The 26,700-nt window shown below is 34.4% G+C and overlaps 2 protein-coding genes across 4 annotated transcripts; both read right to left on the bottom strand.

Annotated features, from left to right (window-relative positions):
* On the bottom strand, window positions 1-16,898 carry LOC109043134 (probable ATP-dependent RNA helicase DHX34). The gene is made up of 19 exons (XM_019060233.2): window positions 16,106-16,898; window positions 14,630-14,894; window positions 14,207-14,325; window positions 13,301-13,467; window positions 12,067-12,267; window positions 11,301-11,424; window positions 10,776-10,924; window positions 10,019-10,223; window positions 9,423-9,637; window positions 8,664-8,858; window positions 7,547-7,741; window positions 6,779-7,030; window positions 6,075-6,191; window positions 4,763-4,944; window positions 4,193-4,303; window positions 3,335-3,456; window positions 2,046-2,277; window positions 954-1,081; window positions 1-279 (listed from the first exon to the last, which is right to left on the bottom strand). Exons 1-19 carry the CDS (start codon window positions 16,896-16,898, stop codon window positions 152-154), a joined length of 3,900 nt encoding a protein of 1,299 aa, XP_018915778.2. The 3' UTR covers window positions 1-151.
* LOC109043135 (cobalamin trafficking protein CblD) lies at window positions 16,779-26,180 on the bottom strand. Of its 3 annotated transcripts, XR_011900388.1 has the most exons (8): window positions 25,902-26,018; window positions 25,630-25,765; window positions 24,546-24,685; window positions 23,854-23,923; window positions 22,890-23,011; window positions 21,459-21,672; window positions 20,097-20,327; window positions 16,779-16,917 (listed from the first exon to the last, which is right to left on the bottom strand). XR_011900388.1 is itself a non-coding variant. In XM_072303477.1 (7 exons), exons 2-7 carry the CDS (start codon window positions 25,763-25,765, stop codon window positions 20,254-20,256), a joined length of 756 nt encoding a protein of 251 aa, XP_072159578.1. In that variant the 5' UTR covers window positions 26,023-26,180; the 3' UTR covers window positions 19,498-20,253. The 3 variants fall into 3 exon arrangements, 2 of the variants coding, with proteins under 2 accessions (XP_072159578.1, XP_018915779.2); XM_072303477.1 differs by lacking the exons at window positions 16,779-16,917; window positions 25,902-26,018 and adding an exon at window positions 26,023-26,180 and having other exon boundaries at window positions 19,498-20,327; XM_019060234.2 differs by lacking the exon at window positions 16,779-16,917 and having other exon boundaries at window positions 19,498-20,327.
* Between the last annotated feature and the right edge of the window lie 520 nt (window positions 26,181-26,700).

Below are 26,700 nucleotides of genomic sequence, written 5' to 3'. Positions count from 1 at the left end.
TTGGAAAAAAGGTAATGTACATGTAATATTATATAGTGGTCATTATGAAACGTTTTCAATACATACATATTTACAATTCCACTGTGTACTTAAAATTGTAGGATATAGCTTAACAATTTTAGGAGGAGATTGAAATCACAATGTATAGGTCTTACTGAGAATGGCTTTTCTGATGCTTCAAAATTTCTACAGGCGTGAGATACAGTTCTTGGTTGCATATAACACATTTGTATTGTTTGGCATTTGCTTTTCGAACAACAGACGTACTGCTTTCTGCCTCTGGAAACATTTATGAAAGAAAAAAATCAAGATGAGAAAAAAGATATTAGGAGTTATAGGAATATCTTTCAGCATTACTTGGAAATAGGATATGGAAATACGATCACTGGTAAAGGTCAATAATTAATGGACAATTAATGGATTTTTAAGGAGAGAGTAGAAGAAAATGACATCACAAAAAAAAAAGAAAAACTTGGCAAGAGGTAACTTTCTTGATATGTACCTCATTTTTTCTGGAACATGATACACCCCCCCCCCCCCCATTAAGTATATGATGCAGACAACCACCATTTTCTTTGTCACAACCTTCCTATGAATATATCACAAGAGGAGAATTACAGATTTAGAGTTGCTTTCTATCCCTACTCTCTTCAGGAATCTTGGCCTCTCAAAAACTTTATTCCTTGATTCTATGGATATCAATCCAAATGCAGCAAGAATGTCTGCTCAAGACTATTGGAGGCAAAACTGTCCTAGACAAAACTAAAAAATTCCATTTTGCTAATAATCATTTTGGATTTATTGTCATCCCAAAAAATTTACCCTTGAGGATGCGGTTTCTTGACCCATAGCTGATTAGGCGTAAGTCTTGGATAACAAGCGTCCTTATGTATAAAAATAGAGCGCATTCACTTGAAGTTCTTTGAAAAATATTTAGAGACAAAAGGGCTCACCATCAAGCTGACTCTCTGGAGCGCAAGTTACTTTGTGTTGAAGCTTTTCAAAAGATGATAGAGCAGCTGTTAATCCACATGAGCCACATGTCCAGGAATCCCACTCCATCATAACATCATTTTCTAAACTGATGGGAAAATTCAAAATAGAAAAATTGAAAGCTAGGAAAGTTAATAAAAGCTGAAGCAAAGAGAAAAAGCTGAATATAAGAGAAAAAAATCAAGAAAATTCCAAAATTCAAAACTCACAAAAATGAGCCTTTTGGTTACACGAAACCATCATCAAGGCAAATATACAAACAAAACAATTTTAGTTACATAATTACGGAGACAATTATAACTACAAAAGCATAAATAAAATCAGAGTGACACGTAAAATATGAGCTGTTATCAAAACAAAATAGCATCGGTAATCATCTATGATCAGTAACATCGAACAAGAGCAATACTACTGTTAATATTTCAAAGAGCACAGCACCTATCAGGCAGTGCATTCCGCGGGCCATCTAGATCAGTTTGAATATTCTCAATAATATTATCACTGTATATCACTGTTCAACCCAACATGTTCCAACATTTCTACTCAGTTTCCAAAATTTTTAGGAATTTATCCGTTAAGATATCAAAAAATTGAAAATAAGGACCACACTCCTTTCCATGCACACATAGGAAGTGAAAACATTAGCAAGATTGGCATTTTAAGAAGGGATTCCAAAGTTGCAGCCAGAGCAATCCTGATTATGTATTCTCATTCAGTCTTTGCATAGAGAGAGTGACTAGTTATAGAGGTGGATTCCCAGTGGAAAATCTTTCTGGTATACAAAAGCTCCATTAATAATTTGAAAACAGCAAGATGACATTCTTTGCTCCATACAAATACCAGGTATTTAAGTTCTGACTTTCCTAACTGGAGAGTGGACCGAATGCTATAGTAACATTAAGTTTGATTATTTTCACTGCATTCTTATTTCACATGGTAAATGGTAATATTGAGAAAATTAGGAAAAAGTAGCAAGTAAATACTTTTAATCTAGTGAAAGCACCAATCATTTTAACTAGAAACATGGGCAAATAAAAGAGCTCAGTACTCACCAGTCGTATACTAGAAATGAACACAGATCATAGCCTCCATATTTGGCATTTTCTGTAATTTCAAAGTCGGGATTAATTGGATTAATGCCACTGATGGCGCTGTGACTGGATTTCACGTATATGGTTTTCAAGGTTGCAGGTAAAATGCGTTGAATCGAATAACCAATATCAATGGTCATGAACTTGACTAGATCCTGACACATTGTCTGCTCTATAGCCGCACAATTACGCTCTGCACAATAATACAATAAAAATCAGGATACAGGGTTGATGATCATTTAAAATTAATTAGTTCCGAAAGTTCTGAAAATGGCAAAGGAACTTTTGATGCCGAATGGTTAGCAATTTGATTAAGGATGCGTTTAAAAGATTGCCTGACCAGTTTTGAACTGCAGAAAAACACATTTAGGTTATATGATCGAACACGGAAAAAGCTTTGAAAGCTCGGAGCATATGAATTGAATAACTTTGCACGGTTATAGAAAAAGTGCTTCTGATCAAATCTGCATTTTTTCTGTTTTCTGACTTCATGCAGTTTCCTTCACTTTTTGAAGTTCTTTCTGATTGTACAAAATAACTCTCCAAGTTCTTCGATAACTCGGAATGACTTTTTAACTTTATATTAAATTCAATTTACCAGTGAACTCAAAATTTCTTTGTGAACAAAACTGACTAAAATCGACATTTGCAATAAGACGATTCGAATGATCCTCATTTAAAGAGCACAAAATAGGTTGTTCCAAAGACGTTTGCCCTCAATAGTTTTGACCCAAACTTGCAATAAGACGATTCGAATGATCCTCATTTAAAGAGCACAAAATAGGTTGTTCCAAAGACGTTTGCCCTCAATAGTTTTGACCCAAACTTTTCTCAGATGTTGTACTAAATTTCCTTGATACTTGGATAAAAATTCAGCCCCGTCTAATAATTAGGGGGGCAGGGGAGCAAATTAGCCACTTCTCAACAATTTTAAAAATCTAGTCGAGGTGTTTCTTCATGAAATTCTAAAACTACGATACTTTAATTGACCCTGGGGAAATGATTCATTCTCGTTTTACTGCAATTTTAATGCAAGCGACCAGTCAACTCAACAGTCATTTCAGGTAAAGAGAAACTTGGTACCACAATATTTACAGAACTCAGTTTGAAGAGTATTTCAAAAGTATTTTCAGATGCTAAATACGAATTGAAACTTCGAGGGATTCTACTTTGAAGAACTAAATTAGTTCATTTCTTCGAATGGTAAAACTAGGTGCTTTCAAACAGCCATAACCAAGATAAATACTTACTTTCTAATCTAAGTTTTAGTAGCTCCTCCCACCTGAGGCGCAACTTTACTGCCTTCAATACAAATATTTCAGCTGCTTCAGGAAGAGGAAATTTAAGCTGAATCCATGAATCGCACACAATCCTGTGAGAAAGTTAAAATAAGGTTAGTGATGTTAGAACATTGAATTCTTTACCTGAGTGGGTGTCTATGTTACGCTAACTGGGCTACATATCACTTATCTAATGCGAGGAATCTTGAATCTCTATCAAAGTCTGTATGGAATCTCTAGGAAAATTAACATTACGAGGGCATGCTGGTACACACCAAATCCAATTATAAGTGCAATAAATTAGTCGAGGTGCAAGCGGTCTACTCCCTGTTAAATAATGTGTGAATCCAAAATTGGTGTTTTTTTTTTTAATAAAAAAAAATCTTAACAATTGTAAAAAAGAAAGCCTGCCACCTTCCAGCCACAGTATCACAAGCGCCATTTTTGCTAACTTGTCCTCAAACTTTCCAAACATGTCTGATTTTTTACAGAAAAACTGATGAGCAGGATCACTTGAAAATTTGACCTGAACGTTTTTAATTTGTCATCAAATTACTTCCTTGAATTTTTACAGAAATAGGTGGAGAAGTTTGAAGAGCAAAAGTTGGAACTATATAGGCAACATAGGGTAAATGGCTCATGTGATACTTTTGGCCAGATGACCAGATCATTAACTAGATGATAAAATTTATCTGATTTTGTTGAATGCAAATGTTTTTTTGGAGACTGCAGCAGATCCTCTAGTTAAGTTGATTTCCTGTTAAAAAAGGGTAAATTTTGCAGTCAATTGCAATAATTAGAGAGAGAAAGGTGCTTTCAGATACATACTTGGAAAAATTGTTGCTTGTGTGCAGCTCAAGTGAAAAAAGAAGAAGTGAATGAGCCGCCGGAATTCGCAGGGTATTCACTAAAAACGGTTTTGTAGTTTCCAACAAAGACCTAAAAAAGAAGAGAAAATGACATTAATCATTTAAATGCTTGAGTGCAGCCAATTTTCCAGCCAATAAGAGCAAGCAGTAAAAGTCAGAGGTACCTGGTTAGAAAAATGTAAGTAACTGTGTTTTAATTACCCGATTTGTTTTATTTTCTTATGAAGGTTCTTGAATGACCTTTTACTTGAGTGACAGGTCGTAAAACTGGTTGGTAGTTGTTTCTTGGTGCTAATAAAACTTTCTGTTAGGTAATATTCATCCTAATTTCAGTGGAGAACATTTAAGGTGTGTCCAGGTTTGCGTCAGAAATATATTTCAATTGTTTTCAGGACTACTTTCAAACCCATGTTGTTTTTGACAGAGAGTTAAGATTACAACTAAGAATTTTTCTTTCGAATTCTGCAAAAAAGATTTGTAGTAGGTACCCCTGTTTATGATTGCTGAGTCAACTTATTGATTTACTTACATGAAACAAAGCAACTGGTGTCTAGTGCTAACAGGGTATTTTGCGCTGAAACCTTCAGCGTTAATATCCTCTATTTCTGCTTCACTTAGCTTAAGAACATCAGAATGATTGGCAAAGTATCCCATTGGATGCAATGATACAAATGGTTTGGTTGGAGTGTGAAAAAGTTGCTCACTCACAGTCTGAAAAAGAACATTACATTAAATTTGAGGCTCATTTACACATTATTTATATTTACGTTAGGATGTGTATTTTACAGTGTAAGCCTCAATTAAGCTTCCGATGAGTCTCAAAATCATTGGATTCTGTATTAAATAAAATTTACTAATTTGAATAAATCCAAATAAATGACATCGATTGACATAAAATTGATATTTTCGTATTAGACTCAGTGCTAAATGAAGTAATTATGGCAAAAAGTCAACTTTTAAACAGAAGAGAGAATGAAAATATTTAAAGATACATAAGCATGTATAAATAGGAAATTTTAATTCAAAGTAACAACACTTACATTTTCAACATTTTGAGAATCCAAAACGGTAATTGAAACGGAATGTGATGGATTTTTATTCAACTTGGATTCAATATAAGTGCTTGTATTGGGCACTTCCTTGCGTCTTTGATGTAGATTTCAATTCTTACGGAAAGATTAATTTCCTAAATTTCGGCTTAAATAGATTTTAAAAGTTTTGCTATTTTTCTACAATGGATTGATGCACACTTAAATCAAAGCAAGCACTAGAATATGTATCACAAGAACAATCTAAGGTCCAAGACGATTCAAGAGCCACTTTTTACTGTTCCAACCTCAGAATGAGGAAAGGCTTTGGCCGACTCTTGCTTGCTTCAATGATCAGCGTAAGGTTGGGTCACAGCAACATACAGAGACTCTATTACTGTCTTTGACTGTTTTCGTAGTCCAAAAGAATATGGCTTCAGTATTTGTTGCTCTTCAATCCTAAGAAAACTGTTTCATCAAAGGGCATCCCAGATAATTATTAAAAATGAGGGGTTTGGAGGACAAGGCACATAGGTGCATATTTGCTATTTTAAGAAATACGTGTTTGAAGTTTCGAAATTACATGGATCTTTACGGCAGAGAAAAAGTTCTAACTGACTTTTTGATGCTTAAGAATTGGAATTCGGGGGGAGGGAATGTTTAACAGCACATGCATTAAGACTAGTTTGACTTGAAATCATTAATGTCTCAATTTTACTTATGCAACTTGCACTTAAAGCCCCTCAAATACAACTATGGTGCCGATTCATAGAGGAGAAACATCAACATGATGCACTAGTAGTTCACACTCACTTTCACATGATTAAATTCATCAGCTATTGCAAACTGAGGGTACAGACCACTGCATAAGATGAGTTTCAACATTGTCAAGTCCTTGTAACTGCAAGTTGTTGATCCACTGAGTAAATTCTGTGAGCAAAAAAGTAACATAACTTTTTTAGGATTTCATGATACGCTAACAGACCATTACAGAGGTCTGGACGTAATAAAAAAACGCTGGGGGTATGATGATTGATTCCTCTGTAGTTTTTTGGCACTAAGTTTAAAATGGCCTCAGTTTATCTTAATGATAAATAAAATTGTAGTATTCACCTCAGAGGAGGAAAAAAAATTGATTAGGTTTGTTGCCACTTGTTGAAAAAATGACATTCTGAAATCTGCTTCTGCAGTGGGTTCAAAATTTTCAATTGCTCAAATTTAAGGATTCCAGTTCAAATCAACTAGAGAGTTCCAAAAGATAAAAAAAAATGAAAATTTTTTGTACACGACACAAAAAAGAATTACGTTAAATCATGAGAAAGAGCTATAATTCATGTTCGGACACACTCCTTTTTTGACTCGAAGTCTTGATAAAATCTTGATGAAAAATAAACCATGTCACACTGACCTAAATAATAATTCATTCCAAAAAAAGAGCTTTGGTTTAGAAATCTGCTCGAACGAATGAATTCTAAAACAATTAGTACAAAAAACAAAAGCATTTGAAGGATTCATACCTGGACTGTCAAACTGTCATTAGCCAACCTAAAATCAATATCTCCAATATCAACAGTGTCATCCTTTTCTTCCTCTCCTTCATACATTAGTTCCCAAGAATCTGGCTTCAGAATCTTTCGTTTCCTAGGTGCCTCGTTCTGATGTTGTCGCTTGGCAGAGCGGAGGAGTTTCAATTCACCATGACGCAAGGCTCTTTCGGCACTGCTCATTTTTTCAGCATTAGTTTTTTCTGATGGGAGTAAATTGCAATCCTTACTCAAAAAGAAAAAGAGAAACAGCTGTTAAGTAGCATATACAAACTTTTTACAATTAAGAATTCACAGATGGAAAAAATATTAAAATTTAAGTTGGAAATTTTTCAACAAAAAAAAATAACCAAGAAAACCCTGCTTTGAATGCAGCACTTAAGGTCAACAGCGAAGGGTTAACCTCTGGTAGAGTGTTTTCCTGAGCACTATTGTGGGTGGGCGTTTTATAGGCTGGTCAATTTAAGCAGAAATTGCACAAAGAAGAAGATATCTTTGCACAAGAGACTTAATAAGTCTCAAAAGACAATGGTATTCAAAGAATTTTTGCCTAGTTTTACCTAGATTACACTAGATAGCAGTTCAAAATTAGCTACATTTGTATTATCCCCTGATTTTGCAATCTTACTTGTCACTTATTACCAGTTCTAACTAATGCAGATGAGTCTTTTTTATAAAATCTTGGATGAACATTCATTACTAAATGATGCCACATGAAAAGCAGAGCTCATCAAGGCTTACCTGTAGCAATTGTTTAAACTGTTTTCTCAGTTTTGTCATTTCATAGAAGCGCTGCTCTTCCAGTCCCCTCCTCCGACACCAATGACGTGAAGAAACGCCCCTCACCTTGCCACTTTTCACTTCCAACCATTCTCGATATGCATTCAGAAGAGTTATTGGATCACCATGATCCGATTCCAGGAGTTTCCGGGAGTTCTAAAAAAAGTCAAAATATTTTGTGAAAGCTCAAGAAATTTTTAGCATTCAAAAATATTTACCAAAACACATATTATGAAGTGTTTAATTAGATAATTGATTTTTTAAAGGGAAATTTTGGTCCAAATCAAAGCAATAAGAGCTGGTAGAAATAAAAGCAAGGATGAAACACTTTTATTAATCTTGACCACTTTTGAATGTTTGCACACTGAGATGAAACATAGTTCAGTCATGATGAGAATGGCTGCAATCTGCCTGTGCATGGAAACAAACATAATGGATTATTCAGCAAGGCACGAATTTAAGTATTATGCTGTATGTTTTCTCATCAAAATTTCACGTACAACTCAATTTGTACTATGAAAATTACTGAAAGGAACTCCTCATGAAGATACCTTTTAATGTTTTTCGATGCATAAATTCAAACTTTTCGCTTATAAAAAAAACCATAATCTACTTGATTGAAATTGCACACTAAACTTACTGTCACAGTCTCTGCAGTGTAAAAATATGAAAATCTCAATATCAGCACTCTGACTCAGCTATTGCACATTCTTTACACTTTAAACCATCCAGGACGGGGAAGAAACTTTTCTTTTTGAGAAGGCTGCCAAAACCATTGTGGTTAGCAATTCGATTTGGGTGGACTCTTGCTTTTCATGTGAGTGGGAAATTCAAATTTTTCGTAAACAATCTAAGTAAAAACGTTAATATCTTGGTTGGTAGTTAATTTCAGTAATTTTTGGTTTGGTAAGCTTATTGTGTTCTACAAAATTTTAAAGAGAAAACGCACTTCAGAACGCTTAAATTTGTATACTGTCTGGAGTCCTGATCAGGATTACGTTCCTATCAGTGCTTATATTTTCATGAATTTTTGGATGAAAAAGATACGAATCTTGCAGTTGAAATTTTCATGATTTACCTCACATTCTGGATCACGGTAAGCTCGGTTTGTGAACGGGTTTTGAACTGATAATGCGGCAGCAAGCGACAAAATAGGCTCCAGTTGATGAAATAACGATCCATTGATTAACATTTTACCAAGAGGAATATCAACAGGTAAACGAGACAACATCTCACCGATTGAAGTTAGACTTTCATCGAATGAGAGTGCACCCTAAAAGGAAAATGAATACAAACAGGATTTTGTAAAAACAACACAAAGGATTCTTAAGTATAAATTCTACTGTAAAATAGCCTAAAGTGTGTAAAAATTAACTTTGTCAATTGATAGAGCACATATATGCAATTAAAGCCATTCACAAGTTTTGAGAAGAAGAGAAAATTCAAGGACCGAAAACCAAACTGTCAAACTTTCCCCTGACTTTTCATGGTTTAGGAAAATCTACTGACTTCAATGTTTTCCCTGTCTTCTCAAGAACTGTCACCTCCTTTAATATTGGATGGTTTTTATTAGTCAACTTTCGAGCTCTGTGTACCAAGGAAGAAGTCAGAGATTAGCAACACTTATGATTAGCTGAATTCAAAAGTTTTTTCAATTAGTTATGTTTCTTCCTGAAAGGGAATGAAATTTGTTGATTCTAAAGGAAGGTCATTTAACGCTCATAAATTAATTCTGAAAATTCATCTAAGTCTAAAAGAGGCACCATTGATTTTGATGGTGTAATACATACAGAAATTCTTTCATTCTTGATTCATTAAGAAGTACATATGTACTTACATGCTGCTTTAAAGATGTGATTGAGACTTCGATACACTGCGCTGGAGGAGGCTCAATAAAAGGGAATTTCCGAGCGTCAGGAAGTCCCATTGCTACAATCTGGAGAATGACAGAATCCAAGGGTACCCTCTGTATTTCAGGAGTTGAGTATGGAGCCATATCTGTGTATTCCTCTTCTGAGTACAACCGGAAACATACACCAGGTCCAGTTCTGCCTGAATGACAAGAGTCATGCAGATTTAACATTATTAATTAAAGTTGGAGCAAAATGTTTCAAAGGTTTCATTCGCTATGTTTGAGGGTAAAAATCTTTGGATTAAATTGCAATTCATGCTCCTCATTGACAGAGAAAAAAAATACTTAAATCGCTTGCAACATGTTCTGTGGGATGTTGGACAGTATTTTAAAACCCAAACTGTAATTTTATTGCTCGAATTGACAAATTTTGTTTCCATGCAACATGGACCCTGTTCCCACTTATACGCATTTAAAGCCTGTCTCAGTTCGAATTTAAGTTGTTAGAGCGATTTATTACAAAAGTATCCAAATTCGAATGGAGACAGAATTTTTAAGTTCTAAAGTTCCGGTAAGATCACCTGCTCTTCCTTTTCGTTGTTCTGCACTGGCTCGGCTCACCCACACCTCCTTCAATTTTTGCATTTTCGCCACCGAGTCGTACATCATTTCTTTCACTTTTCCAGAATCAGCAACGAATCGAACACCATCAATGGTAATTGATGTTTCTGCAATGTTTGTTGAAACAATGCATTTCCTCATACCTTCTGGCGGATAGTCAAAAACCTGTGACACAAATAGGGAGGTTACACAATGTTTTTTTTATATTAAGCCCACCTATAAGGATACCTTAAGCAGGTGATTCTGATCCTAATTCTGATCTTAGAGTCACATTTCCTTTCAATGCCTGCTCAAAGACCAGCCCCAGGCAATTGTTATTTGAGACTGTCAAATTTGGGACATCCAACTCGGAATTGAACCAAGGACCTCCTGCTCATAGAGCTAGGGCTGCAAACACTGACCCACAGAAGGCCGCCGGTACTACTGACAAGATTTTGAAGTGGAAAAAATTCATGGATAAAAATCCTACACTTAATTAAGTCTTGGTACATCTTCATTGGTTTGCTACTATCACCATATCTTACATGCAAATGCCTTGCTTTTTTCATTATCTTTTCCTTCTTTTTGGAATAATTTTCTAGTCTTCAAGTCTACTTTCTAGTCTCATCATATATACTTGGGTTCTTCTAAAACTTTAACCTTATTTGAGCAAGGCACTTAAAATTAGTTACAACAGAACTTAAGAAAAATTACGTATAGGCTACTAAAACATCATACCTTATCCTGATCAGCTATAGAAAGAGAGCTGTGAAGAGGGAGGACAATCCATGTTCCATCTCTTTCATTATAACTTTTGGCAACATCGATTACAGCAGTAATTTCAGCCATTCCGCTGACAAAAATTAATAAGTCCCCACGTTCGTCCCCTGAAAAATAAATTAACATCCCCCGGTTAGAGAGACAAAAAAGAGAGTTGGTGGAATTTGGTTCCTACTTTCCTATGATAAAAAAAACAAAAACATAAGGGTAAGATTAAATTAAATTTAAAAAAAAAAACAGTTTTTAGAAAACTTCTTCTCTTCTGCAGATTTGTAATTTCAACTGAATAAGAAAAATTTCTATTTGATATAAGATACTATCCATATTCTATCATATTTTCATCAATTATGCATTCTGCTATTTCATGGAATTTGCCATTGAATTTCAGCTTCAGAAGTGACGTTGGTGGGCTCTCAGGAAATTAAGAGCGCTGAAAACTTTCAAATTTAATAAAGATTTATAAATTGAATGATAGGAGCTTACTAGGATATTTCTTGTCAATCAACTGCATTATTCGTAGGAAAGGTGCAGGATCAAACCGTTCAGATCGTTCTGAGGCAGGTATTGGGTGGTATTCAAGTTTAATCGGATGGAGACGACCTGGAACCTAAACAGATTGTACGAGAAGAAGGCAAAGGGGAAGTAAAAGCAAACAAGGACTTAGAGAGACGAAGTTTAAGGCGCACTTAAGGGGCCACGGAGGACAAGGTGCATAAGTGCAGTTTTTGAAAAAATTGAGATATTCATAAACTCAACTAAAACTAGATGGAAAGTAGATTCTGTAAAAAATTCAAAACTAAAATCCAACTTTAAAGCATCAAATAGTGAGTATAAACTTCCTTTCCGCCATAAGGCTCCACGTAATTTTGAAACTTCAAATACGTATTTCTTGAAAGAGCAGAAACTGCACTTATGCCTCTTGTCCTCCAAGCCCCTCACTTGACTCTGAATTGGGTATCATCAATCGGCTGATTAAAATAACTTCCTACTTGTGACCAAAAAAAAAAAAGGTTGCATTTTAAAAAAATGAGCTGATAGAAGTTTTAAAAATTATTCGTACATTTTTTCTTATCCAAAATTTAAAGTAAAAAATATATTTTAAATGAGAGGATAGTTGGCAACCTTTGTCCTCAGCTTTGCTTCTCATGGATAAATAAAGTTCAAACCTATTTTTTTTATCCAAACTTGATGCAACTTGGTGCGTATTCTAGTGGACAAAAAAATATACATTTTTTCTCATGTTTTTTACCTGAATGACTTTGGCCAAATCACCAAAATAAGTGCAGATGAGCTTAATATTGATGGTTGCAGACATTAGGATGATTTTTACATCTTCCCTTTGGTGCAATAAACACTTGACTACCCCGAGAAGAAAGTCCGAAGTTAGGTGCCGTTCATGGACCTCATCAAGGACAACAACATCATATTGACCCCATCCTTCACTTGCAACCTGCAAATAATGAAATTGCGCCATGTGAAAACAGCTGAAGACTATTTTTTCTAGTTTTGAGAAAACTAGTTTGGTATTACAAAGCATTCAAAAGTTAATTACACATTACAGAAATGGATTGTAAAAAGGATCTCAAATGGTCTGAAGCTCTTTTTATGGCTGGAACGGACTAATTAAAAAATAAAGACACTAAACATCGACTGTTTTCGCATGACTCGTGAAAATCTTTGAGTCACAGAGCGTCCCTGCAGTGCAGTGCCTAGATATGCCATGATAGTCGTTTTTTGCATGGTCCGTTCTGAAAAATTCAAAACGCACGTTTATAAGCTTGAATATTATCCAAATTTACGAAAAAGTAAGTTTGAGGAAAATGAATATAAAAATGAGCCAAATACTAAAAGGACTGAAAACAAAATCGAAAGTTGCAGAAGCAATTCAAATAACGCCTCAGTCATATCATAAGTGTGGAAGAAAAAAATAGTTGAATCATCATATCAGATTCCAGTGTGTTTTTTGAGCTGATTTCAAAATTATAAACGGAAAAATTCCAAAATCCCTACTTCAAGAACAGAACCGGTTGGTGGGTCAGTTATTTCAAACAAATTGTAACTCCAGTGTCAAAATTTCTCTTTTGCTTATTTTAAAGCCGTGCCAAATAACAAACAGGAATTATTTACTTTACATGCGTTTATTACTTTGACTCGGTGCCTTGAATGCTTTTGAGTACTTTATAATGGAGCCAGATTTAATTTAGATGTATAAAATTAAAAAAAAAATTCTAAAAATCCTTGCATGGTAGGAAAAAAATTGTGATTATATTTTTTTCAACACTCGATCATACATGAGAAACTCTCATGAGATTGTAAATCTTTTCAGAAGTCAAAATTCCACAAACCTTTGTGCATTGGTGCAAAAAAACAGATGAATAAATAGCAATGAGATAAAACAAATACAGACTGGAAAATTCAGTCTTTCCTCACATAATTTGCGAATTCAGGGAATGAGCTAATAATAATAAACTTTGAATACATACCTGTCGTAAAAATAAGCCTTCCGTGATGAAGACAATTTTAGTATCCTGTCGTTTTTGTTTCTCAAATCGAATCTGATACCCAATAAGATTCTCTGCTTCACTTAACGTTTCATATGCTACCCTTTTGGATAGAGAAATACACGCAATACGCCGTGGCTGTGTGCATGCTGTAATCAAAATATGAGATATGAAAAATGCAAATGAAAAAGTTTGGAAGAAAAAATGATGAGTGAACAAAATTTTTATGAAAAAAAAAAAAAAAACTGGAGTGCAGAATAAGGTAAAGCTAACACAAGTACATTTTGGACCTAGCTTAATTTGTACGAAGAAAAAAGGGGACTGCTCTGGGAACAGGAGAACAGTAAAATAACGACTTAATCAAAGGAGAGGCTGCTGCAAAATAGGTATACAAATTTAAAGAAAAAGTCTTGGTTTTGCAATAATAGCAAATCAACGATTCCTTTTTTCCTTTATTTTTGCCAGTTGAAAATGAGTATATAACTATCTTGAATATCCCAGTTTTTCTTTCTAACTAAATTTTTTGTCTGTGATCTTTAGTAAGCGTTTTGCAGCAGCCTTTCCCTAGATTAAGTTGTTATAGTACTGTTTTTTGGCAAATTAATTTGTATTTGGGGATACAGTTACACATTTTGTTGTTTTTTTTTTTTTGCTTGATCAATCACAGATGAGGAGATTGTACACACAGGTCAGACTCATATCACGTTAATGTGCAAACATGGAATGTTGATTTTTAAAGCGACCAAAGGGTTAGATTATTGATACCATACATTATTTTAAAGCCAAAGATGTAATTTAAATATGAATCATATACTCATGATACTCATTTAAGTTTGGAGGGAACAGTATGAGAATTATATATAAGAAAACTTTCACGCAAAATCTTACCGATCCTGTTATAGCCAGCTTCCATGAGATACTGGGGGATTTGGGTTGATTTTCCACAGCCTGTGTCTCCAGCTATTATGACTACCCTCTCAGACTGGACAGCTTTGATTATTTCATCGCTGGAATGAGAGAGAATTTTATCAGTGAAATAACATTGTACCAGTGATAATGGTAAGAATTTTGGCAACATCAGAATGTGAGCAGTTTCTGGCATTCGCTCCCTTTCATTTTAGTTTGTTTTATTCTTTCTTCCTTCGTAAACCTGATAATTGCCTAAATAGCTATAGTCAAGAATAAACGTCCGAAGAAAAAGACGGGCCAAGACAGGTACACGTAAGTAATGTATCATGCGCTACAATTACTTCAACTCAAGTCTCCTAAGCAAATTGTAATTCTAAAAAAGTAATCTTTACAGCAGCTTACCGATATTGAGCTACAGGTAAACTAGCTCTGCTTTCTTGAATTTTCTTCTCTTTGGAAATCCTTTCTTTTTCCCTGAAGTCAAGATAAATGCGGATGATGAGTCTAAATTCTCGGAAAAGTAATTTTGTCAGTCGTTGCCTTCGATCATACTCATCAAATGGTGGTAAATAGCCCATCAGTTCCTCATCAGTTGCTTTTAAAATACGTTCAGCAGTGCGTGGCAATTTTGAAGGAATTTCAAAGGTTGCAATTTTCTTTTCCAATTCTATTGAAAATTTCCAGAAGAAATTGCATCAGTAGTATCAGAAGACAGAGACACGATTGGAGATTAAGATTTTGATACAACTTTTTTTCATGATTAGAGCACTAATTTCAAATGAGGTGGGAGTAATGTGAACAGTAAATACCTAATTTTTGCTAAGTTATAAATATGACAATTGTCTGCTCTAACAACTGGCTTACCTCCACATTAGTTTAAAATGTAGATTTTTTTAAACTTTACTATTTGTATGAAAAGAGTTCATAGTGTTGGAACTTTTTCCCGAAATTGCTAATCTTCTTTAAGTCAACCATAAAATTTTTGGGACCAGGTATATTTTCGGGGAAAAAAAGGAGAGAAAACAGCTCTCATCAAATAAAACTTTGAGATTCAATGTCTGTGAAGTAAATTTAGTTGAAAAATTAATTGCTGAGGACATAGATTTTTCATTCAAAGATAAAATTGTTCTAATCACTCATACAACTAACAACTCTGTTAGAAGGGAGATAGGATAAGGTATCAATGAACTGACTCTAAAACACAAATTCATGATTGAGACATGGCATATGTTCTGAATAAAGTCATAATGATAAGGCAAAACTCTTAGGCAGATCAGAATTAGAACTTTTTGATGCGTGATTTTTTATCTGATGACTAGGCAAATCTTATCGACTTTCAGTGAACTATGGGAACAGTTACTTAAAAAGTAGTAACAGTGAGAAGGCCCCTAGGATTCTTAGGTATCAGAATTTGCGGAGCTGGCGAAAATGGGTTAATGCCATAATTATCAGTTTTACAGGCCAAGCAACCTAATTGGACAGACTTACAGGCCAACAATGCTTTGAATAGCGACTTTATCTGAGTTTATTGGTACTTCTGAATAAGTTGCACCGATTGCTTACTGACAAGAAATCAACTGAAAATAACTTCACTGATGATAAGAAACGTCTTAAAGAAAATTAGGTTGATTTTTTAGTGAGGAGGTACACTTTGAGGAGATTCTTTAACCAAATACTGAAATAAAGGTGAAAAGCTTTTTCTACATTCTTTTCAATGCAAAGGAAAATTAGAGAGTTGAGGAAAGAGTTGCGATACTGAAGAAGTTTAAGAGAAACCATAATGTGCAAATATTTGAACAGGAACCACCGATTCTGATGTTCAGCTGACTAAAGTCATTCATTAACATTATAATTAGTGTTATGTGCCGGATCACTTACCTTCTAGGTTACATTTTTGGCTTTTAGTCCTCTTCATAGCCTCATATTTTTTCACGAAGAGCCAAAAATCCTCTTTGTCGGGGATAAGCGAAGCATCCCTACAAAATATTTTATTAAGTTCATACTGATACACTGTGAAACTAAAGTCTTTGTCTTCATTTTGCGACCTCTCATTTGAACTTTCTGGAGAATTCTCTCTACTTGCACTACTTTTGGCACCCTCACTCAATTCATGGGAGGAGTCATGATGCTTCCTACTTTTGTTTACATAGATTTGTTTTCCACGATCATCTCGTCTAAAATATTTTCTTCTATCGTCAGTGGTACTACTTTGAGGCTCAACCAATGTCCTTTGTAGATGGCCCTTGAAATCTTCACTCCCAGGAATATTTCTCCAGCGTTCATAACTTTTAGTGAATGGTGACAACTCTTTACTCTTTTTACTTTTACGCCTGCTTCCTGCACCTGCATTATTTTCCCTCTTATCATCACTGCTAGAGTCTTCTGAGCAACTTTCACTGCCTTTTTTTTGTACAAAGCTGGAGCTGTTTTCGTCATCTTTTCCACGCCTCCTTTTGCGTGAGTGATCTCTTGATTTATCTTGAGTGCTTTCAACGGAAGATGTATCGTCACGGAACATGGAATCATCACTAGAACTGACGTCCGACTTCCTCCTTCTTGAACTTCTACCTTCACGACTGTATTTTTTTGTATGGCTACTACGTTTCCTTTTGGTTTTCATTCTCTTATGCTTTGGAGAATGATCCTTTATTTTATTTTTATGTTTTCCCATTATCTCTGATATAAAAGACCTAGAAGAAACACACAAAAAAAAGTAAAAATAAAAAACTTTACCAATGTAGCCAGGTTTCTTTGCAAGACAAAAACTTTCATACTTGTATGATACACATTTGTAAGAGCAAATTTACTGCTCAATACAAATACGCATAATGAATCGAGTTCACGATATTTTTCACGACAATTTTCTAACATGGGAAATTACAAAAGAATAAACTTGAAAATGAGGAATGAATCGCTAAATTATCTACATAGAGCAAATGTTTTTTTTTTTCCCCCTCCTAAAAGAAACTCATAGATTTTAGAAAGACACTTGAAAAAAAAAACTGTTGAATACATTTCAAAAAACTTTTCGAGTATTTGCTTAGGTGAAATTTATGATAGATAAATTTAAGTAGAAAAATAATTTAAATACATTATTTCGTAAATTTTACTTAAAATACAACCCCAAGAAGTTCCCTGAAATACAATTTTTTAAGAGTTTCTGAAAAGTTCTTTTTGCTGGTCATTCAGGAAACAGATTTAATTACTGACTTGGCTGTTATTTTTCCATAACTATTTGTCTAATTTAAAAGTAGAGGAAATATCCTTGTGTTCAACTCAATCAGTTGTCGATATTTATAAATTTAATTTAGTTACTTGCTTTCTAATTATAGGATGTTCTTTAGATGTAAGTTGTTTAAGGTTTAAAACTTTGATATACTTACACTTACAAATTACAACAGAGATGTACAGAGTGATCAAAAAGTCTGGACCCCCCAGTTAACTTTTGAAAGGATGAACTTGGAGATTAAAAATTCTGAGTATATTCTTCCATCAATACCCAGAAGCTCTTTTTGACCGTACTCGAAATTTTTGGCTATTCAAGAATTGCCACAAGGCTTCATAGACTATAGCCTAGGGTGCATCATTCTGAGAGGTGCCAACATTTTTGGAATTTATTTCAAAGCTAAGTATTATTGGAAATTTTCTATGTTGTGTTTGATACATTTTTGTCTTCATACGTCATAAGTCTTTCAATTGCTCAAGCAAAGGCGCATAAAAATGAACTGATAAACGATGCAGGGCTACTGGCTAAGTTCCAGACCATTACGTCATACCACATTTTTCTTAATTGATAATACTTCGTAAAAAACATGAGAGAGAAGCTGCTGTAAAACAGTACGTCATTTTTGACATTTTTCGAATCTTTGGTCACCTTCGGTTTCTGAAACCAGAAAATGCTTGTGACTGAATATCTTAGAGCATTTTTTAAAGGTAATTTGAAAAATTTTCTTCACACTTGACATCCTCCTTTTGGTCTGGAGGGAAGAGGAATAAAGTTTAGGACATCCCCCTCCCTTCCAACGGAGAGTACTTTTTTGGGGTGCTAACCAAACCAAAGTTTAGCCTAAGGGCGCTACAAGTGTAAGTTTGGCCCTGTAAATGTTTTTTCTTTTTTCATATGAAACTATTGGACCCCAGTTTCACTGTTTTCCCGATTTGAGCCTGGACATTTGAACATTTTGAACTGACTTTTTCAAAAATTGGCAAAGAGGAGCAGCTTGCTGAAACAGAAAAATTATGTGCTTCTATCTCAAGCGCTACAGTGGTGCAATGGTCCAGAGCGCAGCTCATTAGCCAGGAGGTCCTGGGTTTGATTTCTGAAGAAAAAATCACAATAGAACAATATTACATGGTTGTAAGATTGCGATTTTTTCTTACTAACATCTAAATATGTTTGATTTCACCCAATGACTTGACCGAATCAAGAACTTCATCATAGAGTTAAAAGTAATCCAAATTTTAAAATTATCTTGTTACTGGGACAATTTAGTTTCATTTAAATCTTTGAAGGGTCGATGCATTCTGTTCATGCTAAAAAGGATTTTTTCTTTTCAAACGATCCCATTTACTTGTAGAGTAGTGAAAAAGAGATTCCTTTATACCAACTCCCGGTAGCATGCCTCTTGAATGTCTTTTAGAAAACTCTTCTGAGGAATACCCTATGAAATTCTTTAGCTCAATTGTTACTTAGAAATCATTTGTGTATAAATCATTCAGAGAAGAAATCAATGGACTCTGAGGACTATTCATCTTGATGAGAAATACAAGGAAGTTGCACAGAATGTGAGATATTTAAGGCTAAAAATACACGAGAAAAATGTTTCACAAATTTCCCAGGATAAAATAATAAAAATATTGTAAAAACGAAAGTGGGCATATCAACTTGATGAGGAAATTTGGTGAAATTTTTTTCCAGAAAAATCGTAGAAATAATATATAACATGACAATTGAGAACGTACAACCACTTAATACACCACTGATTGTGAGAGATATAGATTGATTGATACTGATTGTGAGAGATAGGTATTTTAAAAATTCATAGAGACAGGATTTTCATCAACTTCTCTCTGTGACTTAGACACTTTGTTTTCATGAGATTATTGGGTTAGGTATTCTTTGTCTCTTTCTGAACCATTTTTCTATTAAAGGACTGAAAGACAAAAATTCAACCTATTACAAATTTGAAACAAAATTAAGACTTTAAAAAGAGAGGGTTAAAGAGGAAATTGTACTGCAAGCCTGGACTTATAAAGAAAAAATAAACGGATTGAAAATTTAGTTGGAATTTATTTATTTGAAATATACATTATATTTACAAACGCAATAACTTACAAAAATTTTCTAATCCGTTTAGAAATGACAGCCATAGAATGGAGACTAAAACAGAAACACGAGAGAGGGAAAAAATATAACTTGTGAGCTCTATGATAATAGATTAGAAGCCTGATATGAAGAGAAGCTAATTTTATTGTTAGTAAGAATTCTTTGCTATTGATATTAATGATGACGGTTTCCTGAATTTTCTAATGGCTGGATAGGAGAGAAAATAAAATTCCATGTAATCTAAGAAATTTTAAAATTGAACCAAAACTGAACCAGCCCTCCATTCCGACTGGTTAGTTCAGCCCTAGAGAAATTATGGTTATTGATACCTACATAAACAAGATAACAGAGGGAGAAGTTATATTTTGACGCCTGCATTCTTAAAGAGTGATTAAGAGAAGAGATAGGGAGGAAAAAGGACCTCAAAGAAAAGAAAGTTGAAAACTATTAAAAAATATAGCAAAATGAAGAAAACAATTCTTGCTACATGTCAAATGCTATAACTTAAGTGAATTAAAAAAAAAAAGGAAGAAAAAAACTCACCATTCAGTGATAAAATATTCAAGAGGGTGGATCTTCTTGAATTGTGTGTATAGTTGCGTAGTGAATATAGATGTAAAAATGAGGGGGATTACCACTATTTAGAAGAAATTAATAGATAACAAAAACAAAATTCTTGATTCAAGATCTAAAATTTTAGCTAGTTTTTGCCTAGGCGGAGCAAGATTGCTTTCAGGTGTTCTGTATTTGCAGGAGCTGTTGTGAACAGATTGCCTGAGGAAACAAAAGTAAAGATAAATTAATGTATTTTGTAGACAGAATAGATAGAAAGAAACTTGTCAATGAGAGTTAAGTTCTCTGTTTAAGAATGTTTGAAATTAAAACAGATATAATATTTTTTTAGCCTGCCGTTCAAAATTAGAGATGATAATGTGGATCAGCCACCGTTTACACCTCAGCAAGCAATGTTAAGATACATATGAATCTATTGACAGATCAAAATGCATGAAAAATTCGAGGTAAAGAACTCGAAATTCTTACAAATTTTCATTGTTTATTGTTTAAGTATAATATTTTGAGAAAATTTTATTTTCCAAATCAATAGGCAAATTTTTGATTGGTAAAAGGCTGAGAGCTTTTTGTCTCCAGATGCAAACAGCTTCCTTCACTGGATATATTGAACTCTATTTCTAAAATGGGTGAAAGAAACGCTTAACTTAGCAAAGCTTATAAAGTTTTACATTACAGTTTTTGGTTTTGATTGTTGTTCCATGCATCAAGGGGTAAATTTAATTGGGGGATCATTAACACCCACCCTTTCTAACCTGCGGGAAGGAGCTAGTAGCAGTTCAATCTCTGTCATTGGCATCAAGTCAAGAGTTTCAGCAGACAAATAAAATTTACTTTCACAGATGGTCAAGAAATGTGCAAGATCTACTAGTAAGACTGGAACAACAGCCCGATAACATGGTGCCGATTTGGAATTTGTATGCTGATAAGTTGTTCTGCGACCAAACAGTCGATATTCACTCATTTAGTTTACCTTCTTCTGAGTAATATCAAAAGATCACCATAGTTGGTCTTCGCTGCTCCATATGGATAAGAAATTCATCAAACAATTTTGCGGATGTGAGAATGACTTTCCCAATGACCATTATATTTTTTTCAGGTATTTAATGACAATTTGGTTTTTGACTAATATTAGTGCCTGATTAGTTGACTAATATTAGTGCAGGTTAGTGCCTAATATAAATTACTGCATTTAGTTAATGCCCTCCCATCTCACACATCTTATGGAAAAACAGAGGAAGAAATATTACACACAATAAATCTTATATGCATGAGGAGGGTGATCAAAACCCTTTTCTGGAAAATTTATGAGGAGATGAAACACTTAACACTTACCAAAAAAACTTCTATTAGTTTTATCCTCAATCAATCGACAGTTTTGACGTTCAGATATTTTGAAACCAAGGCATCTGAATCTTTCATCTGTTTTGTACAAGTTATGACGAGTATTTTGTCCATTGTATGGTAATCCAGAGAAGGGGTTGATAAAATCTGCCCAATATCCAGCTTTTTTCAGCTTACTACAGATCTCTTTTGCAGTTAATACAAACTGAAAAATGATAAAGTCAGATGTTATTGCAGAGCAAGTCACACAACTATGAAAAAAATTCACTCATTGCCTCAGACTTTGTATCTAATCAAGTACAATGATAGTGATTTGAGTCTACCTACAATAATCTATCAACAATTAAACCCCTAACTGCGTCTATACTACAAACGATTTAGATTACATGAGCAGCACACTGCAAAAGAGCTGCTTTGAAGTGGCCAGTTCCAGTACTGATTTTCAGTACCATACTCTTCACGCATAAACCAAGCCTCTGTGCATTTTAGTCGCACTGATCGGATAAGTTACACAGGTATCATGTACATCCTAGTATTCAGTCCAGGGATGAGGGAAATTTCTGAGCGATACTTTAGCTTGACAACTTTAGAGAGCATGCCTTGGACAGGGAATGACACAGAGTTTCAGCAAACCAATTTGTAAAATGTGTAAAGAGTGTGGAACACTTATGAAATACCTTTGATGTTTTGGATGTATTCATTGTACACCTCATATGAATCTCTTAGATTATGGAGGCTTCATTGAAATATTTTCACTACTCTTTCTATTAGTATAGGTAGGAATGGGTTTAAGATATAAGTCACAGTTTGCGATATATCTGCCCCAGCTGACATTTGGTCCTTTTGATATACATTTGATTTTCCATAAGGAGCGGAAAGGCGATTTTTAAACACAAATTTTCGTTAGTTCAAGACTGTTTAAGTACGCTCGATTACAAATATATTGGTTATTTTTTTATTATACATCTTGTTTCATGGTGATCCACTTTTCTTTTGAAATAACGAGCTTTTCGAATTGACCAGATATAAATTAGCAAGCAGCTACTGTGAAGTTTGGTTTTCTTAATCTTGATTTTAGAGAAAAAAATTCACTTCTTATATATATATGAGTTGCTTTTACAGCGCTCTTTGGCGCTTTACGACGCCTAATCGCCACAAAGCTCGGTCTTCCCACAGGTCATCAGGGAGTTGACAATCTCTCATCTCATTTACCACCCCCTGTCGCCAACCTCTCACTGGGCGTCCCCTACGTCTCCTCCCAGGAGGAACCCAATCAAATTCACTTCTTTACTTCCAAATTAATATACAGTGTCAAAATCTCCTGAATTGAGGTAGTTGTACTTAAAGTTGTATCTAAGTTTTAGAGGCACTTGCAGAAAAAATCTAAACAGTCCATGCAATTATTCAGAAGCTTTTACTTACATATTTTGTTAATTTCTCAGTGTCAGCTTCATTCAGTCTTGTTTTTGAGCGTTTTTGGGATAACGTGACAACAGTCAAATTTGAGACACTAAGATCTATCCCTGGAAATAACTCATGGGTTCCTAAAATGAAAGAAACGATAAATTTAAAGTTAAAGGGTTCGAAGGAAGTGACACAAGGAATACCAGACTAATTGTAAATATTCTTTGATAGGGGCCAGTTCAACCTGCACTGGAAATGTCAGATAACTAAGAACTGTTTTAAAGAACCACATCAAAAACCAGTGTATATTTGCAAAACCGAAAAGAAATTACAGGTTTTCCCTCAAAAATAAAGCAATTTTTGTATAGACAGCTGTAAAAAGGTCATTATTTTGTAGTTTTGGAGGAAAAAGGCGTTTTTATAATGAGAGGGCAAATAATTTTCTGCATCCCTGTCTATGAGATTAAAACCGTAGATAGGCTTAAAGAGGGTCAATAATAGATCAGTTTCAGGTAGAAGTCCTGTCTCATCACATGATAGAGTAATGATGAAGTCAACAACATTCAATAATAGAAATGGTGCATTCAGAAAATTGGAAACAACTCGCTTCATTTATACAACCATGATTCTAAACCAATGATATAGATAATACTTCTTTTGTGACTTGATCTGTCATGACAGTTGTCATAACAAGAAATTTTCAGTTTAAAAAAAGTCATTAAAGATTCTTCTTTGAAATTTTTACACATGGAGGATATCACAGTTCTTGTTCCAAGTAGGAGACAAAAGAAGAAAAAGAAAGCAAAAAAATTTCACATTATTTTTCATCATAAGGCAATTCCCCATTTATGGGGATTTTTTCCAACGATCGAGAGGAAAAAATGAGTAGAATCTTCTCCAGATCCTGCAAAATCTATCCAATATAAACACACTTTCTACAACCCTGGGACCTATCAATACAAGGAAGATAAAGATATATTACCTTTCCGTAGTAGAAGAGGACATTCTTGAACTGTGCATTCTAATTCACTATTATCGACAAAATCGAAATTCTGAAACAAAAAAAATAAATATTTTTGTATTTGATTTGCTCTTGATTACTGACTTAGCATGACCTCACAGCCTATTGGTTGTACGCTTGTGGTCTCTTTGCTTAACTGTACTGTCACCGCTACTAAAGATGGCCTCTCGGGCTAAAATACATTCAGAAGAATAAACATGTTTTAAAGAAACCCGCATATACTGGTTCAGTTATTTAACAGCCTAAATGGAAAATAAATGCAATACAGAGAATTTTTTTGATAATGAGTAACATCAGAGAAAGGATTTATGCTTCAGACTGAGGAGAGGCAAATTAGAGCTTTTATACTCATCTCAGACCTCTACATTAAAGGAGATCTTCGATTACGGCAATAATGCATTTGAGATTGTAAGCATATTCAAGGTCAGAAATGGAAAGTGAAACATCACAGTAAATCCCAGTTGCCTACCAATATTCTCATGAAGGGGGATGTATGCACTGTTTAGATTATATTGTATGTCTATGGTAGAATAACAATAAAGTAGCATAATTATATGCTTTGGACAGAAAAAATACTTCATGAGCTGACTAATTTAGCAGCTTCTCAGCTTTGTGATTTTAAACTAATACAGCAGCAGCTTTTGAAAACAAACCTGTGGGTAAACGTTGACACAAGTAGAAGCATCATGCCATGCTGGTCCTACACTTCCAGGTAGATAAAAGTGGTAACCTTGAGGTGCTAGTAATTCCCAATTTGGATGATCTTTTAGACGAAGATTGTTCACTTGTTTGTCTTGAAACAAAGGGTAATAAAAAAAGGAAATTTAGAGGATTTTCAAGGTGAGAACTCCTATTAATAGTGAAGAATACATGATTACTTATGTAACAGTTTTCACGCATTGGCAATCAGCAACTGATAAAATGCTGCAGCAGACCCATACTTAAGTCTGAGTAACCGTTAAACTTTGAGGGAAGGTTTATAGTTACAAAAAATTAAGTAATCAATAATCAAGAATTTATCAACAATTATGCATAAATGCGTTGGTGTAGATTGGCAAATTAATGCTTATATTATTGAAAATTTAGAGGTATACCGAAAAGCAGGATTCTTCATGGAAAAAGGGTCACATTCAATACAAAGGTCAGACCTGGTAATGAATGCTGAGTTTTTCTCGATGAAGACTCGTGCGTTTATTTCTCTGAAATTTGCAATTTTAATGGTTGAGAGTGATTTTATGGGCTCATGCGTAGGAGCTTTAGACCTTTTGGTGGCAACGATGCTTAGTCAACGTCTTTCAAGATTAATGATGTAATCGAAAGGATGTATTGCATGCAAGTTCGACCGTGCTGGGAGCCTGAAACGATTCACCTTAATGCTATTAAAATCAAGGGATAGATTATTTCCTTATACCTATAAAATGGTCTGGAAAGTATAGGCTAGGGCCTAAATCTTGCTGGGTTCACAATAGATCAGACGTTGCACAAGCTAACCTCTAACTTCCACTATCGGTCGAAAAATTTCATTCTGGACTCAAGCAAAATGCAAGATGAGCTTTCTTCTTAGCAGGCTTGAGCCTTCATTAGTTCTTGAATGGAGCAAACCATTGATCAACAATCAAATCACAAAATTAACATCTTGCCGCGACTTTAAGACATACGTAAACTGGCTGATGAGATTTGGGCCTTGAATAGCACAAGGGGTGACACAAAGAGATAATAAGGCAATGCAAATAATACCATTTTTCGGAGGATGCGATTTGCCAACCACTTTGAAACAATCTGCATGTTTAGAGTTGCTTCTTCTGGAGTAGTTTGTTACAATAAACTTTTGCACATGATGCTGACATTTCAGCAACCTGTTTGACGAAAGCATCTGGAAATTGGAGGGAAAATCACGAAATGAGTGAGATTTCAGGATGAACTAACAAAGTAAACATATTGCGTCGTAATCGTTGAAAAGGTCCTGACACAACGACGATTATTATAAATTTAAATTACCTTGAACTTACATGCAAAACTTCACACATTCGACATAGCTTCTTATCAATGAGAATGTGGGGGAAACTAATTGATAATACTTATCATTTTAAGTGGGACGTGATAAAGAGTATGAAAACACAAAATAATCACCTAAGTAAATGTTTTGACACAAATTGCGAATTGTCAAAGTATTTCTGTCGATGTCATTCGTTCGAACACCTACGTATGAACTTTCATGAGGTTAGGTACTTTTCCCCCTACTTTCCCCCTTTCTTGATTCGGGGACTACGGACTAATATGGGGAGGGGGTGGGGTGAAGTGGCAAGCGGACGTGATCTTCGTCACAAATGCGTCACAACTTCAATGTAAATACATCGTATTTTTAAAATTAATTTTATATTTATTAAAAAAATATTCTTATCAAGTTCTTGTCAATAATCAGAATATAGACCTTTTTTCTTACGGTTTTGAAAGAGCACTAATTAAAACTTTTAGCTATATCAAGAGATGGTTTCCTATTCCGTCCTCAGTCCACAAAAAATAATCTATCCTTTGAAGCAATAAGGTTCGCGATCCTTTCTTTAAAAAAAAACGTACCTAAGGGCAGGAATTTTAGATTGCTGCTGCTAATTAAATATTTTCTTTTCAATTTTCATTGAAATTAAAATTACCAAATTATTATCAGATCTGCTAACTCCAAAAATAGTCATTGACACAATTATCTAAGCAAAGAAAACTGGATTTTGGTGGCAATGAAGATAAAACTACAACCACCAATTACTTACAAACCAAACCACTGAACCTTTTCTAGAATTTAACCATAAGTAA

The sequence above is a fragment of the Bemisia tabaci genome, chromosome 1, assembly GCF_918797505.1.
Source record: "Bemisia tabaci chromosome 1, PGI_BMITA_v3".
NCBI classification, from domain to species: Eukaryota; Metazoa; Arthropoda; class Insecta; order Hemiptera; family Aleyrodidae; genus Bemisia; species Bemisia tabaci.
This window is presented reverse-complemented; position numbering and strand designations above follow the sequence as displayed.

Excerpts from the sequence above, each read along its gene's own strand:
- LOC109043134 (XM_019060233.2), bottom strand. The coding sequence starts at position 16,898 with ATGGGAAAACATAAAAATAAAATAAAGGATCATTCTCCAAAGCATAAG. Across the intron at positions 4,945-6,074 it reads ATGAATTTAATCATGTGAAA|ACTGTGAGTGAGCAACTTTT; the intron begins GTGAGTGTGAAC and ends GTTCTTTTTCAG. Across the intron at positions 3,457-4,192 it reads ACAAGCAACAATTTTTCCAA|GATTGTGTGCGATTCATGGA; the intron begins GTATGTATCTGA and ends ACTTTCTCACAG.
- LOC109043135 (XM_019060234.2), bottom strand. Across the intron at positions 21,673-22,889 it reads CTGAGAAATTAACAAAATAT|TTTGTATTAACTGCAAAAGA; the intron begins GTAAGTAAAAGC and ends ATCATTTTTCAG. Across the intron at positions 20,328-21,458 it reads AACTAATAGAAGTTTTTTTG|GCAATCTGTTCACAACAGCT; the intron begins GTAAGTGTTAAG and ends TTGTTTCCTCAG.